This window comes from Penicillium diatomitis, assembly GCF_028827545.1.
Source record: "Penicillium diatomitis strain IBT 30728 chromosome Unknown utg000005l_segment0_segment0, whole genome shotgun sequence".
NCBI lineage: Eukaryota > Fungi > Ascomycota > Eurotiomycetes > Eurotiales > Aspergillaceae > Penicillium > Penicillium diatomitis.
Genome location: NW_026623177.1, coordinates 518,749 through 534,524, shown reverse-complemented (window position 1 = coordinate 534,524; position 15,776 = coordinate 518,749). Strand labels below are relative to the sequence as shown.

The 15,776-nt window shown below is 51.4% G+C and overlaps 7 protein-coding genes across 7 annotated transcripts; 2 read left to right on the top strand and 5 right to left on the bottom strand.

Annotated features, from left to right (window-relative positions):
* Positions 1-3: 3 nt before the first annotated feature.
* On the top strand, positions 4-2,267 carry N7539_004832 (uncharacterized protein; the record flags this gene model as incomplete). The annotated part of the gene is made up of 6 exons (XM_056934434.1): positions 4-117; positions 206-320; positions 380-1,344; positions 1,415-1,509; positions 1,561-1,844; positions 1,909-2,267. 6 exons carry the CDS (start codon positions 4-6, stop codon positions 2,265-2,267), a joined length of 1,932 nt encoding a protein of 643 aa, XP_056789628.1.
* Positions 2,268-3,467: 1,200 nt separating this feature from the next.
* Positions 3,468-5,341, bottom strand: N7539_004831 (putative extracellular exo-polygalacturonase; the record flags this gene model as incomplete). The annotated part of the gene is made up of 8 exons (XM_056934433.1): positions 3,468-3,509; positions 3,591-3,674; positions 3,755-3,856; positions 3,940-4,128; positions 4,198-4,358; positions 4,423-4,481; positions 4,566-4,974; positions 5,029-5,341. 8 exons carry the CDS (start codon positions 5,339-5,341, stop codon positions 3,468-3,470), a joined length of 1,359 nt encoding a protein of 452 aa, XP_056789627.1.
* A 1,307-nt stretch (positions 5,342-6,648) lies between these two features.
* N7539_004830 (mitochondrial pyruvate carrier family protein) lies at positions 6,649-7,501 on the bottom strand (the record flags this gene model as incomplete). Its single annotated transcript, XM_056934432.1, has 4 exons — positions 6,649-6,844; positions 6,908-7,044; positions 7,218-7,233; positions 7,308-7,501. 4 exons carry the CDS (start codon positions 7,499-7,501, stop codon positions 6,649-6,651), a joined length of 543 nt encoding a protein of 180 aa, XP_056789626.1.
* Positions 7,502-8,020: 519 nt separating this feature from the next.
* On the top strand, positions 8,021-8,569 carry N7539_004829 (L51/S25/CI-B8 domain-containing protein; the record flags this gene model as incomplete). The annotated part of the gene is made up of 3 exons (XM_056934431.1): positions 8,021-8,324; positions 8,424-8,456; positions 8,511-8,569. 3 exons carry the CDS (start codon positions 8,021-8,023, stop codon positions 8,567-8,569), a joined length of 396 nt encoding a protein of 131 aa, XP_056789625.1.
* Positions 8,570-8,883: 314 nt separating this feature from the next.
* On the bottom strand, positions 8,884-9,818 carry N7539_004828 (DODA-type extradiol aromatic ring-opening family dioxygenase; the record flags this gene model as incomplete). The annotated part of the gene is made up of 3 exons (XM_056934430.1): positions 8,884-9,359; positions 9,432-9,592; positions 9,655-9,818. The coding sequence occupies 3 exons, from the start codon at positions 9,816-9,818 to the stop codon at positions 8,884-8,886; spliced, it is 801 nt and encodes a 266-aa protein (XP_056789624.1).
* Positions 9,819-11,262: 1,444 nt separating this feature from the next.
* On the bottom strand, positions 11,263-13,170 carry N7539_004827 (SEL1-like repeat protein; the record flags this gene model as incomplete). The annotated part of the gene is made up of 2 exons (XM_056934429.1): positions 11,263-11,390; positions 11,475-13,170. 2 exons carry the CDS (start codon positions 13,168-13,170, stop codon positions 11,263-11,265), a joined length of 1,824 nt encoding a protein of 607 aa, XP_056789623.1.
* Positions 13,171-13,196: 26 nt separating this feature from the next.
* On the bottom strand, positions 13,197-14,122 carry N7539_004826 (Chitin synthase regulatory factor 3; the record flags this gene model as incomplete). The annotated part of the gene is made up of 2 exons (XM_056934428.1): positions 13,197-13,675; positions 13,741-14,122. The coding sequence occupies 2 exons, from the start codon at positions 14,120-14,122 to the stop codon at positions 13,197-13,199; spliced, it is 861 nt and encodes a 286-aa protein (XP_056789622.1).
* Between the last annotated feature and the right edge of the window lie 1,654 nt (positions 14,123-15,776).

Sequence of the window (15,776 nt, the reverse complement as noted above, 5' to 3'; positions counted from 1 at the left end):
CTAATGCGCTTCCGCAGCGATAACCTTCGGGATCACTATACCGACTGCAGTCAGCGCGGCGATCGCAAGATACCCGAAACCGGCCAGCGAGGCCGCCGGCGCCATGCGTGTCAATCGGTAAGTCGTCTCTACAGACGCCGAAGCCAGGGTCGATGTGGCCTGGTATGGTGAAAGAATATCGAAGCGCTGACTCGACGAGCTCCAGTGTACTGCGATGAAATTGCGCTGTGACGGCAACACCCCATGCGAATCCTGCGTGAAGAGAGGCTTCATCTGTGAGAATGCGAATGGGCCCAGTCCAGCGCCGAGTATTGAAGATGGTCAGTCGTCCACCGGTTGGAAAGACATACTGAACCCGGGGACTGATCCTTGACTGTAGGAAAACTCTCACCCAACCCTGGCTCTCGAAGACCGCCACTATACAGACAGCCGTCAGATCGCGGGTCGATCAAATTCCTGCTGAATGGCGGCACTGAATCATTCACCGAGGGGTTCAGACTACCACCGCGAAACGACGCGGAACGAAACTTGGTATACAATCAGAAAGGCACGCTGGAAGAGAGTAGTCCTGATGCGGAGATTTTCCAACCTGTCAACATTGGCATGCAGGGTGACCAGGCTGGGTTTCCCGCGGATTTTGGAGGACCTGACCCCAGCAATCTGCAATTCTACCCAGACACTTTCGTGGACTTCTTCAACGGTCCATTTGGCGAACACAAAAACATGGAAGGTCCTTACCAGTTACCGAACGCTTTTCCGACATCGTTCGCGACAGTGCCCAATGGACAATTGGCGTTACCCGGACAGACGACTATTTTCGAGCCCGAGCAGCCTTTCGCCATGGCTTTAGTCCAAAATATCATGGCGCGTGTCTGGACATTACCTTTGGATGCGAAAACGCAGGAGGAAATTTCAGCGAATCTTGGCCTTTTGCTCACTACGGCCCGCGTCCGCAAATTCGTCTCGCTCTACTTCAAGTACTGGCAGCCAAGCTGCGCCATGATCCACGTCCCCACCTTCAACTTGGAGACCGTCGGGACACCTCTACTGGCTGCAGTCACGTTCTTCGGGGCAATGTACAGCTCCGATCCAAAGGAAGCACACTTGGCCAAGCGAATGCTGGATATTGCCGAACTGTACATCTTCTCCAGTCATATGTATTCGCCTGAATTCGAGGTCGCCAGCACTTACACTGGGGCTCCGAGTCTGGAGGACGAAGCCTCTGACTGGACGAGATTTCAGACGTTTCAAGCCGGCTTTGTCATTCTCATTGTTCAGTACTGGGCTGGAAGTCGGTCCTCCAAGAATCGGGCAATGGAAAATCGATTCAGTGAGGTTTTAAAGGTAAATTGGATGTCGATTCCTCGCGTCGCTTATCCGTCACCATCATACATATGGCTGACTCAACAGCTAGGTCGCCCGCCGTCTGAAACTTGTGAGAATTCGACATGCGCTGGACGGGGAAGAGTATGATGAGCAGTTGTGGATTCAAAGGGAGTGTCGTATACGGTATGGATCATGATCGCATTCAAAGGAGTCCTTTGTACTGACCAGAAACAGGACAATCAGTCTCATGTCATTGCTGGACTGCGCTTTCTTCTTCTACCAGAATTATCCGTGTCGCCTGACGCATCGAGAATTAGAAAGCGAACTGCCATGTGAAGAGGCTCTTTTCCGGTCTCCCCATCCATTTCAAGATCCAAACTTTCGATTCTCGCGTGATTTGTCCATCTTTGAGGCCTTTCAACACATGTTCGAAAGCCCCCCACAAGGAAGTCCGGCACCTTCGGCGTCTAGCACACGCTTGCAGCTCACTATCTTGGACATGTTTATTGTCATTCACGGTTCGTACATCCGCCGTCGCTACATGTGGTCGAAGATGCGCTGACTAGTAGCTTCTCCAATCAGTGCTTTTCGCATTCATCAACACACACATGACTCTGGTGGGCTTGATCAGGCGCCAAGCTCTCGCCCTACAGCCCGTCCAAGGAGAGGGCAGCATGACTCTGAGTATGATTCCCGAAGACTCAATACTAGGCTCTATCCGCACGGCCCTGAATCGCTGGCGTGACTACTGGATCTCCCTGAGCCGCCAAGTCCCCAAGGACGAATGGGCCTCGATGGGTTTCTACAAAAACGGGTATAATTTCTGGCTCGTTTCCCAATTACTCATCACCAAAAAGGATGCCGTTGATGTCATCATGCAGATGGAAGTGCATTGTGAGGACAAGCTTGAGAAGCTCAAGGTCCTGTTACAGGATGAATGACCAGGAAAACTTTGAGTCTCGAGTGAGTTCACGGGTACTTGACACACGATCGGGCGAGAATTGGGCATATATGTTCGGCATTTTTTATTACTTTGGTTCATTATTTTGTGTTTCTCATCTCGTTTATTGAGCGGCATCGTTTGTGATATCGATATCTAGGGTTTTGGGCCAGAGGGTGGCCATCGGCGTCCACTTGAAGCTGGGAAAAGTCTTTATGCCAGTGATCAGGGAAATTATTGCATGAGTGATCGTCAATATTGCGTTCTGTATGGATTACAACAAGAGAGGAATAGTAGAAGAGGAGCAGGAGGAAGCGCAGAAGGAAGGGGCAAAGTGAGATATAACCTTAGCACTATAAGAGAATCACCACACCCTGCTGGAACATGAATGTCTGTCTGATCCCGAAGATGCCGAAAGAACTGAGACTCCCATGCAATTGTGCGAACCCCGAATACGTCCACGGGGCATACATAAGAATAGGTAACGTATGCGGTTTCAATCAAGGAATCAACCTCAAATACCCCAGAGGCTCGGGTACGAGGTACAAATGCCCAGCGTGGCTGTTATCGTTCACCATCCGCCGACTCTGAATGCGACAAGCCATAAGTAGCACTGCAAGGAATGTCCGTTCAAGATCTACTGTATATCAACCAGATTCTTCGTGTCTACGCAAAGGTGATTCAGTTTCGAGCTAGAAGCGGAAGTACCTAGCAAATCTATTTGTGTGATTCTACGACAGGTCATTTTTGCCGCAACTCCACAGCCGGTCTGGGGAGGAGAAAGTATATTATGGAAATCCAGAACAAGGTGAGTAGCTTGGAACGGTAGAAGTGGATCGGGACCTTATAATACATTGGTAGTCCTTAGTTGAAAGGCGAATTGACTTTCTTTGCTGGAGAGGCTCTAAACGATAGATGAAACATGCGTTCATCTGTAGAAAGTTTAGCTTAAGTGGACTTTTCAGCTCCCACTCGCAACTAGGGTTTTCTACAAATGCTATAGTGGATCAAGTATTTCCCGGTGTGGCCTTTCTCGTCTACCATATTCAACATTCAACTAGTCGGGTACAGTACAGGGGGGAAGGGCATCCAACTGATACATGCAAGGTTATTATGTGCATTCCGCTGTTACATTGAGAGATTGTGGTGGCTGGATCATTGACAAGCTCAGATCCACCTTCACGTCAATCAGGATTCCAATCTAGTTGGAAGCGCAATTCACGGCCAGCAGGCTGTCGTCAACCTAGAGTATTAAGTTGTGTCAGTGATCAATCGCTGTACATTCACATGCCAGTGAATATTCATTCATTGATACAGTACTCACATTCGTGCAGGCGAAATCGTTATGGTAGTCCTTGGGGCCAGGACTAGAAACATCGATATCTGTGGCGTAGATCTTGGAGCACACCTAGGACAAGATGGTCAGGTTCATTTCTCACAGTAAACGTCGTGATAAAGTGCCGAATAGCAACCGACTGAGGGACTTACGTTTGGGCTCGAGCAAACAATTGTTCCGACAATAGGGTCGCGTTTTCCCGAGGTTGTGCCCTTGATGTTCTTGAAGTGGATATCTGAGATGGTCATGCTGCTCTGTTTGCGGGACGGGAAGAATTTAGAGCATGATTCAAGGTTTGCAATAATAGCGTTGGAAAGCGCAGGCGGGTGTAACTTACGGGGAATTGGTTGCACAGAGTCAGGTTCTTCTGTCCGTAGCACTGAGTGACCTCGATCGCGTAGTCGACATTCTGGATGGTCATGGTATCGTAGGTGATGTTCTTCACGCTGCCAGAACCACCCCCACCCTGGAGGTCTGTGGACAAGGCCGAGGCAACACCGGGCCAGACCTTGATACGGGCACCGTCCTACATAAAGTGTCAGAGCACGGTCAAAGGAAGTTACGGACTTCATCACTGGTCTCCGGTGGGGCTTACCGATGCATTGAACATTGAGATGTTGTAGACAAGAATGTTCTCAACAATATCAACTTCGTCCTTGTACTGGCCCAGCGAGCCCACGGAAATACCGTGGGAACCGTTGCAGTGAAGATTCTGAACGATGACGTTCGTGCTGTTGGGCTTGAAAGACACACAGTCTAGAGAACGATCAGCATTTCTGAGGAAAGGTGAATGTGAAGAGCTTTCATTGTTGAACCATACCGTCACCGTTGTTGATCACTGAATCCTGAATCACAATGTTGTTCGATCGGTAAATGTCCCTACGTTGTTCGTCCCTGTCAGTGGCTTTTTCTCTTATCGCATGTCATGAACTCTTTTCTCTTCACAGCTGTGGTAATACTCACCATCCATCGGTGTTCTTAGCCACGTGGGAACTCTTGCTATAGCCGCGGATATCGATGCCTTCAAAGAGAACATCCGAAGAGTTGGCGACAAAGTTGTACCATTGTGGCGAGTAGCGCAGCTTAAGAGGGCCAATGCTACCACCGTGTAGGCCGATAACACCGAACAAGATGGGCCGCAGGATGAGAGGCTCCTTGGCGTACAGATCGTACCAGACCTGTCCGTTGCCGTCCAGGGTACCACCGCCGTAGACATTGACGTCTGTGCCACCTAGTTGGAAGAAAGTAGTGGCATTCTGATAGACTTGCTTGAAGGAATTCGCCTGCCAGTAGTCGGTGTCATTGGTGAACTGAATAGTGCCGAGGATTTCTGTCACGAGCCACGTTAGATTTCTTTCCTTGTACGGCGTGGCTTGATGCCTAAGATCATGAGGCGCAAGTAAAGTTGCAATTGAGTACTACGCACCCAGATCAATGTTCTTGAGGAAAGTCATATCCATAGCCTTGCCGACAGTGTAGGTCTTTTCGGCGTCGAAGACGACTTTGCCGCCATTGTTGCACTTCTTCAGGCTCGAGATGATATGAGCAGAATCATCAGTGCCGTCTCCATTGCTTGGAACGTGACATGTCTTGTGGCGATGTTGACTACCGGGAAGCGGATGGAAAGGATGATGAGGGTGGCATGCATCGTTGCGAGAGCGATGGTCTTTGGACTCGGCGAGGGTGCTGAGGGACAGAGTAAGGCCAATAGCCTGTGCCAGGATACTGGTGACCTTCATAGTGAGTCAGGTGGTATAAGGGGAAATCCAATGGTAAAGGATTTGGCTGTCAATAATCGATAGACAGGGGAGATAGGAGCATGCCAGCTAACATCCATCAAGTGCGCGTCCGCCTCTACGTATTTATAGTCTCCGTGATGATCGAGGTCAAGCCGCACTCATGTGTTTTCCAAAAACCGCACTCTTCGGCACATTGCAATTGCAGATCCATCAGATACTGGTGCTCATCAAACCCCGGTCATCAATCAGTGGGGTCAACCCAGGCTGAAGGTTTTGTCCGGGGAAATGGGGTTGGGATGTTGTGGGGAAGCCGGAGCTGTCGTGAGGGGGCACTCAGTGCCGATGCATACAATCCGTCGCTTTAGCAAAGCTTGTGGAGATTGAAGGAAGCTCGTTGCTCGTCGGTGAAGACGATTGCGCCTGTGCGGTTGGAGGAAGATCTTTGTGGAGATTTTGCCGATTGGGAGGAAAATCCCCGCCAGAAGATTATCAACAGGGCGTCGTGGAGGCAATTTTCGGCTATGTCCTCGTTTAGTCGAGTATGCTTTACAGCTGTAATGCAGCGCAGGCACCGCAGTGGTATAGTCGTTCACACTTAACAGACATCGTTGACCCGAATCATACGTGGTAAATGACATATTGAAGCATGGATCGCGCGTGAGCGCGACCGCGGTGATACATCCTCGAATGAAATGCTCTCATCCTTTCTCAAAGAAAAGAAAAGAAAGAAAATGAAAAGGAAAAAGAGAGGAATAAATCATCTGCCGTAGCCAATTACAGAACACCACTTTGGTATAAAGATTGGACATCGCTTCCTTTCGCACTTTGCAGAGGAATGACGTCGTGAGCCAGACGGCCATAGCAGGCCTGATGGGGATGATCGGCGACCTTGCTGGATGAGCTTGAGGCGCGCAACAATCTTGGCTTCGTCAGAAAACATGGACACTGGTTCGAATACTAGCTGCATACTGAATAAATCAATTCTTGAGACGCCCGAGGCATGAAATGGTACGCTGGGCGTATCATGGAAGATTTATCCAAAATCCACATCAGGGCACGAAATGATCACTGCATAGATGAGATATATGTACAGCAGGTCCTCTAAAGACATGATGGGGTTTGAAGCAGATCGCCACGCGTCGAGACTCATTCGAGGTAGATGATTCCCCCTTTTCCAAAGGGCCCCTTGCCCAGCTCAAGATTTTCGTTGTAGATACCCAAGTATAGTCTGCTCAAATCGGTCCCATATAGTCATCCCTTGCGACGAAAGCTGTGCCTGATTTATCCGAATCGCCGAAGATGCGCGTTTAAGTGGCTTTCTCCCCAACAGTCTTGACAGCCTTCTCGGCCTCGTTGGCGACAGACTTGACCGAATCGGCAGCTTCCTGCTCAATCTCCTTGACAGCCTCGATAGTCGAGCCCTTCTGACTGCGTTGCCACATCAGGATACGGGACACTTGGACGACACCGACGCATCCGAGGAAGAAGTTCACGGCGGCAAGCCTGGGAGATATACAATATTAGCTGAGAGCGCGGCAGTTTGAGCGGTTCACTGAGTTAACGCACAGGACATTACGGGGCTTGATGATCAGGCACCACCGTGTCCAGATGGCTCCAGTGGCCATCAAGGCGCAATTCTGGGTCAGGGAGAGCTTTTCGGCAGGGCGGTTGAAGTCGGAGATACCGGCGATGACGAGAGCCCACTGCGCAGCGAAGAGAAATCAGTCATCGTACACGCTTATGTCGTTGTGTTCGCTTCCCGTCCAATATGGCATTAATCGATCTTTCGAACCCTCAATAGTAATCAAATTGTGGAATCAAGGGTGTGACGTGCGCATTACAGCGAAGAGGACCATCGGAGTCACGCGAGTCGTACCTTCATGACGGGAGCCCTGTTGACGGCACATTAGTCTCAGTGCGCCCTTCCAGACCAGAATAATTATAGCACGATTGTGCAATAACCTACCAGAAGTGCACAGTTTTGACACCAACTGGGCTGTTCCACATACGCTGGAAAGTGCTCTGCTGCTCCGCGGTGCCGGCCTCGGAGCTCTGGAAGCGGAAACCTTTGGCGCCCGGCCGGCGGAACGGCGCAGAGGCATTGCGGAACGCAAAACGCGTATTGTTGAGGAAACGGAATCCCACACGCGAGGACGACATGATGTGAATGTGGTGGATGAGGAGTGGAGAGAGGATCAATCGACCGAGTCTTTAAAGATGTTCCGGGAAGGGTTGAGAAGTGCGCAGGGCGGAATCGGCCGGTGAACGGGCCCAACATCCATGTTTATCTCCGTAGGCTTACATTTCGCGCCGTGGACTTCACTTTGACCTCAGAAGTCAAAGTAGATTCAAATTAAGGTGGAATACTCGAGGAATAGGGGAATGCTCGTTTTCTAGTACCGGAATCATCTGAATCATCACTGTCTTACTTTGTACCTTGTCCTGCATGAACAGATGAACTGGACAATAAAGTCTCACCGCCCGCTAAGCAAGCTGATGTAAGCAAGGCTCGAGGGCCCGTCGGAAGACCGAAAGGAGACTAGCGGCGGTGTCTCTTTGCTGGGCGAATCACTGTCGCCGCGAATAACGCACCTCCGGTCCTGTCTTGATTGCAAGATACCCCTCGACCTCGACGCTTCACATCGCTCTCCCTCCATCTGAGAAAATTCAAAAATCACAATGTCCGGCAAATACGTCTTTTCCAAAGGCCTGAAGGAGCTGCGTTTTCTCTTCTGCCAATCCTCCGAGCAGAGCGCTGCGACAAGGTCGGTCCATCAGCCTAGCACATCGGATCGAGCTCTTCTGCCTTTACACGGCGCGCTTTCTCTTCAAAATGGTAGCGACCAACTAGCTGACTCGATGCGATCAATACACAGATCCTTCATCAACCGCGCCTATCCCACTATGAAGAAGCACAACCCGCACACTCCCATCATGATCCGCGAGGCTGCCGGTACCGAGCCGCGAGTCTTTGCCCGATACGGTACGCTAGAATTTCTACCGCTACTCGTACCATCATGCATAAGCTCCAATTGGAGTGTACGAGAGAGACTGATGCTAAGTTGAATGATTTTCGTTGTAGCTTTCGGCAAGGAGACTCAAGAAGCTCTGTCTGGTAATGTCTCGAGCCACTCCAGCCAGTTTGACCTTGCGGGCTAACTTTGCCTAGGGCTGTCCGACTCCCAGATTGAGGAGCGCATCACGAATCTGGTGAAGCAGGCCTCATAACGACATTCCCTCCTCTTGGCATAGCCTCCTCCGCATCGTCCTTTTTGAAGTGTCCTTTTTCGCGTGTACTTCTTCCCCAAACAGTCTATTGTACCTTGTACCCTATAGGTGGAAATGAAACCTCATCAAAATTTACAATATCGCCCTCTCACTCACATACGCTCACGCTCACGCACACACACACACACACACACTCTCTCTCTCTCTCTCTCTCTCTCTCTCTCTCTCTCTCTCTCTCTCTCTCTCTCTCTCTCTCTCTCTCATCCAATTGATTTCGAGCTCATAGTTGAAATTCTCATCCTCACCAATGCAGTCTACAATGAGCTTCCACCGGCAGTGTCCACCTCTCCGAAACGGTATTGTGCCCAGCTCATGCTACCCTCCGGCATTGTCCAGAGTCTCTTACCCCGATCCTCGCCCGCCGCACCCGCGCCAACATGAATGGGCAGCAAATGATCAAACGTCGGATGAGCCTGACGGGCATCCGGCCGCTTGAGAAGGTCGACGAGAGCCTTTTCCCGCTCCGCAGATGACTTGGTCGCAGCGTCCTTCAGAGCCTCGTCAAAGCTAACAGCGTATGGCAAGGGACGCGAATTCCCAAACGCGAATCGTAAATCACGGAGATTGTGCACCGCCATTCCAGACACGATGATGAGGATATTCTGCTCTCGCAGGCGCGAAACGGCTTGGCCGAGTCGGTAGTGCTGGCTTGGATCCTCGGAGTCAAACAGAGAGACCTGCACAATGGGGACGTTCAACGGATTCGACTCCGGTTCGAATGCTATCCGCCCTGTTAGGTTAACATAGGTCTGGCCACAATCGGAGAGTCCTCGGCTACGAATGGGACATCTACTAGACTCACCACACTTGAAACTCGCCCAGACACCATGGTCAAGACCACGCTGTACGCCCTTGGCGTCAATTCCAGCATTCTTCAATGCATCGAGCACTTTCTGCGCCACCGTCTTACTGCCCACATTCGGGTATTTTTCCTCGTAGTAATGACTCGGGAAGCCGTAGAAGCTGTGCCAACGCGTTAGTGATTGTCACTAACAGAAGTGTAAAAGAGGCCTTTTGCGACCCACTCATAGATCAGTTCTGTATGCTCGGCCGTGTTTACATAGATCGTGTCTCGACCCCCTTGCCAATGCGCGGAAAACACTACGACGGCACTCGGTTTGACTTTGGTCGTGATCTCTCGCCCGATTTTGCCGAGTTCTTTGTACGCTGGGTGTTCCACATCATACATGATATTGGGCTTGAGGAGGGAAAATGGTCAGTTACTTTGTTCATAGGTATGCTTGTTGGCTCACACTACCCAGTTCATGAGTCAATCAAGTTGAAGACTTACCCCACCATGGCTTAGAAAATATATCGGAGTTCTCATATCTGCTGTCGATAAATTGGCACGAGAGGTCGAGATCTGTGCAATCCCGGAGCACGTAGTAGTTCGCGAGGACGAAGAGAAAAAACGACGTAGGACAGACAGATTGGCGGTGTCTTGATGAGAGATAAACACGAATAGGGCGACAAAGATAGAGATCAGAGTCGCATAGATAAGGAGTCGTCGATTCTTTGCATATGCACTCGTGGAAGCTTGCTCAGGCGGAGAGGATTGTCGTTGAGTCCGAGCTGACATGAAACGGAATACTTGAGTAGGTAACGCAACTCGAATGATAAAAGTGCAAGGTTAGATGGAACCCGGGTCTCGTGCAGGTCTTCGAAGAGCGGGCGACTGGGTTGCGACTCGGTGAAAATGGAACATACACCTGCCAATCAGGAGATCTACTGAGGTCATATAAACTTGTAGTTTCTCGCAGGTTCATTTGTCTTCCGAAGTGGGCTTTTCTTAGAAATCACACGGACTCCATGATGTCGGATAGCCGGGTGTATCGCGGCTCTCGTAATGCCGACATGCGACCAACCGCGGCGCTGTGTAAGCGCGGAAAGAATCCGCTGTTGGATCCTCTAAGTCCAGTGCTGACATTTGACACTGCTTGTGCTGGGGTTGAAGTTGATGTCGTGGGTTCTGGAAGAACCTCCCAGGCAAGAAAATCATGAAGGATCAGAGTTCAGTGAACTCTGCCAATGAAACAAGAGCGAGGGCCATTTTCCTTGCTTGAAACAGTGCTTCGCAGGCAAATGTTCTGAAATACTCTGCATCTCATACTCGCTCGCATATGATCGTGTGCCGTTTCCGACGCCCTGCCTAGGTGGGATCTGACTTCCTAGCTTTACTGAAATATCCGCTAGCGATTCATTGAGTTCATCCTTGTACTGCGAGAATCAGCGTCTGCAATTGGCATCGGAGCACCAGTTTATCACGTAAAGACCATAGAAACCAAGCAAGTAATGTACATCGACTACTTCGACGAGGACATCAATCATGAACCCAACGATAGTGGCAGAGAACTTCAAAAACAAAGTAGCACAGTATGGGATGATTCAAGAACAAATTCAAAGAGTCACACAAGTCAAATGACGAAGGGCAATACCGTGAAATCAAGTCAATCTCTGGAAAAAAAAGAAAATATAGACAAAATTCGTACACAGGCAAAGGCAATCATGAAGCGCCGGTCACCATTAAAGAGATACATACAAGTCACTCTGCGAGCGCGAAGAAGCCAGTTCTGCACGTTCAAATCGAGTATTGCGCTCAGCATGGAGATTAAAAGGACCAAGAGAAATACAAGTTACATGAGGACGCAGTCCCCTTCACTCTGCTTGCTGACAGCAGAACGAGACAGGCGGGTCTTTTCATATCGACCGCCTCCCCTCCGCAAATCCTCTAAACGCTCTCGTGCCTTCGGGAATCCTTGTGCTATTCAAATCGAAAGATGGCAAGGTTAGTACGGATGTATCTTGCTTTCAAAGTCGACGAATTTCATGGAGTATCGGAACTTACCAGCAGCACGCCAATACCACCGTTTTGCATCTTCCAGGTTTGCCGTCACACCGATACCAACTTCGGTGTAATATCCCATGGCGTATTCGGCCTTGGCGAGACCCGCTGCGGCTGCCTTTCTTGCCCACAGATAGGCCTCGGTGTCATTCTGCTGTAAGATTCCTTCCGATCCAGTGAGGTACCATCCACTGAGGGCGAGCTCACTCTGGTGCTCACCCTGAGCGGCGGCGCGAGTGTACCATATGATACTCATGCGATTATCTACCGGGCAGCCCAACAAGCCATATTCGTATGCCGTACCGAGACGGAACTGTGAGAATTTGTAGCCGAGATCAGCAGCCTGATGGAACAACTGAGAGGCGTATGCTTCATCGCGAACAATAATGTCGTTGCCACTGGCACTCTGGTACATGAGCGCCAACTCATGAAGAGCATGAGGATTCTCTTCGTCAGCCCGCTCCGCCGCACGCTTGAGCCACGACACACCCTCGCGTGGGTTGCTTTTCTGTCCCAGCAATCCTTTCAAGTTGATCATCCCCATTTTGTACATGGCAGGAGTGTCGCCCAGCGCCGCGGCCCGCTTATACCATTGCACAGCCTTGAAGGGATCACGGCGGGTACCTCCACCTTCTTCCGCGCCAATCTCACAACACACGGCAACTCGGTAGGCTGACTGTGCATGGCCCGCCTTCGCGGCGGAGAGATACAGAGAAAACGCTTCTTTCGCATCTACCTGTAGACCAAGTCTGCCTTCACCATAACAATCGGCCAGGTAGAACTGTGCTTCCGCGAATCCAGCCGAGGCTAGCTTCTTCACAATCTTGTGGGCATCCAGGGTGTATTTTTCCTGGGCTTTTGCTTTCATTTTTGGGTCAAGATGGGTATTCTCGGCCACAAGCACGACGGACGCCTCGACGAGCTTCTTTGCGAGCTTGAGCTGAAGCCCTTGATCTTCAGGGTTACCCCGTGCTGACATTTGTAATTTTTGAAGTTCGTCGTGTGTAATGGGTCTAGACTCCTCAGCTTTGGCAGGCGTCATCTGAGACGCTAGTGGTTCGGGCCCAGATTCGGCGACGGGAAGAGAACCGGGCGCGGGGCCATTCGCCTGAATAGAGACAGGGTTTGGTGTGGGATGTGGGTTTGGTGCAGATCCATATTGACGCACCGGGACTGGCTTGGCTGCTTGGTCGTGACCTGGACGGAACGGCGCTGGGTGGTGGGGAAGTGCATCTGGATTTCCGTTTTGTACCGGTGGTGGTGGTTGGTGTTGGGGGTAAGTCTGCGGTGCTTCATAGGTAGCACCATTCTGATGTCCAGGCCCGTATCCGTTCTGCGGATAACCCCGATTCCTATCATAGCTTGGCATGGAGGAGCCGTCAGATGGTATGTCGAATTGGAAGCCAGCGGTTTCGAATTGATTAGGAACAGAGGGCTGTCGTTGACCAGGGTGACCTTGACCAGGGTGACCAGCACCCCAGGTGGCGGATGGGCCATTCGGCTTTGGAGACTCCAGGCCCATCTCATCCGTAGGGCCCGCTCGAGAATTCGGTATGGCGTCGAAGTTGGGCATGTCAGGTTCGTCATCATAGTAAGTGTCCAAGAACTCTCTCGGCGCGTAAGAAATTCGGCTTCCGGGATCGGGTGAAATGGGAGGCATCAGACCCGTACTAGCCCCCGCGCCGAAGCCCGTCTCCATATCGTAATTCGGCTGGCGCGGGGGTCTCATCCCCCTGCCGTGTTTGGCCGCGGTGGCGGCACCTCGCTCACAGGAGCGACTGTGAAATCCGGCTCCCTGTAAGAAGGCTGGCCGGGATAATTTGGAGCAACCATATGGGATGGCATAGTCGCACTTCGGCTTGGTGGGGGAGGCCCCATGGGATCCTGATAAGGTCGATTGTAGCGATCATCTCGCCCGGAGCTAGCTGCACGAGCTGGACCCGGGGGATAGCCTCCGCGCCCTGAATTATGCGGAGGGCCCCGTGGGGGTGGCTGCCTCATGTCCGGCCGTCGTCGGTTGGAATTGGATGTGTGTGGTCTTGGAGGAAGACCTTGGCCGTTGATATCCATGGCCGCCATGCCATTCTCGATGCCGCTTGCCTCTCGAGAGGGAGGCCCGCGTCGGTCTCGGGGATCTCGACTACTTGGCACCGCAGGAAATGGGCTATCAAAGTTTCCTGCCGAGGGTGGTGGCCGGGCTCCAGCTGGGGTTACCTGTTAGATCGAAGCAAGCGCGAGAGTGTCAACGTTCAGATGCCTAATCACTTACGAGTTCGAGACCGGCTCGTTCCTTGGGGCCGATCCCCAGGATAGCCCCTTCGGTCATTGTAACCCATCGGAGGTCGACGAGCCTCAGGTGAACCTGGTCCCGGGGGCGGGCGCACCGAGCGTGGTTGTTGCGACGAGCCATACGGCGGGGCCCCCGCGGGACCAGCCTGGTAACTGTGGGCTTGATCAGTGTATCCTCCTGCGCTGCGGTCGCTACCACGGCGCGCTTCGTAGCCCGCAGGTGCTCCAGGTCTATCCGTATATCCGCTATTTGAACCGAAGTCGGGCGCATACCCACGACTTGAGACCGGCGATACTGGGCTTTGGGCGTCGTACTGCCGCATAGGAGGCGCGCGTTGGGCAGGGTGCTGAGGATATGCCATGGCGTCTTGCTTGTGAGAGCAAACAAAGTCAAACGCCAGAGATGGGCTGAAGGTGTTCGTGTTGATGGAGTACCCTTAGGGCAGCATGCAAGGAGGACTCCTTTGGTCGCTGACGATCAAGATCAGCATACGCTCACGAGCGCACAACTCCCCCCTCCACCCTCTACACGGGACAGTGCCACGTGCTTGACCATTCGAGATCAGGTGCGAGGGGAATGTGGTACTTACCACAATCCTTGGCGTCGCCCTGATGAGACGTCAACTCTTGAGCCTCAGCCGGGCGAATACAGACACGGGCAGAAGGGTAATTGAAGAAAGTTGAGACGACCGAGGGTTGCGGACTGCGAACAAACCGACCAGGACACTAAGAGAGGTTTAATGAACCGCTGACCCACCGAAGTCAGGTACGCCCACTTCACAACCACCAACACCACCACCACTCAAGGCCCATGCGAATCAGTCGCAGAATGGGGTCTCCACCTGGGGTTCCGAATGATCCTTTGTCAGCTCGAAGACAGTCTGCCTATGTACTGATTGTTGTGCTAAATTGCAGAAGATTGACAAATGGTAAAAGGTGTGTCTAAATTGAATGTGAGGCCATTTTTAGTTTTGACATCAATTTGCCTCTGCATACTTGGTCACTTAACTCAATACTATTAAGACGCAGGTCACTATTATTAACGTTGGCGCTTCGCGCCAGTTCTGAAGTAGGCCTCACGATATTGCCCACAGGAGTACCTTAGAATTCAGATAGGTTGGTCGCAAGTTCCGAACAGCATGAGAAAGTAGGTACCTACAATACTACAGTGAAGCACAGAGTCCAGACTACAGATTACTCGAGTACTGAAGTTAAGGAATAGTTGATACTCACTAGGTACTAATAGCCGAACTCCGGTAAGTGGTACTTTTGAGGTTCCAAGGCTGGGGCCTACAGCACTGGCTGGTACTGGTAATCCTGCTGGTGTGAGACTGTGAGTGTGGATTTTGGGCCACTCCGTAACGGAGTAGAAGAATGGATACAATCAACTCCTTCATGAAATTCAGATGCGCACGTACCATGGATGCCGTTCGGCGCGCGTGTATCCAAGAATTTAGTCACACAGTCGGCTCATGTGACATTAGGAATAGGCTACCTAGCGTACTAGGTACTTACCGATGAGTATCTGGCTATATTGAGAACATGAGAATACATACTTTCAAGTCATAGGATGTCATAGGACGTCATTCCATTTAAGAATCCCGTACCTCCAGCCATACTGACTGAGTCAGTGCCTCACTGCCTACTGCCTGGCGATCAGGGGGCATGAGAGAGAACAAGGGCCAGTCGCCACCAGGGTTCAGCAGGCGCTAATACAGAGAGTCTGCCGGTCTGGTCTTAGTATGACGCATTTGTCTCGCTCACCGAGATATCAAGGACTGACTGGTTACTCGACCACTGACTCGTTGTCTCAACAACTACTACACCTTTATGCCCCTCGATGCTTCTAGGGATGCACTCATAAGGTTCCTAACGCGGTTCTAATCCCGGTTCCCGTCCGCCAGGTTATCTGTCTTGCACTGTGTGTGGTCGAGCGGGTCTCCACTTGTACTGGAACAACTCTTTCCACCAGGCGCCAATGAACTTAATGAAGTGATGAACCCTCGTCACTGAGCC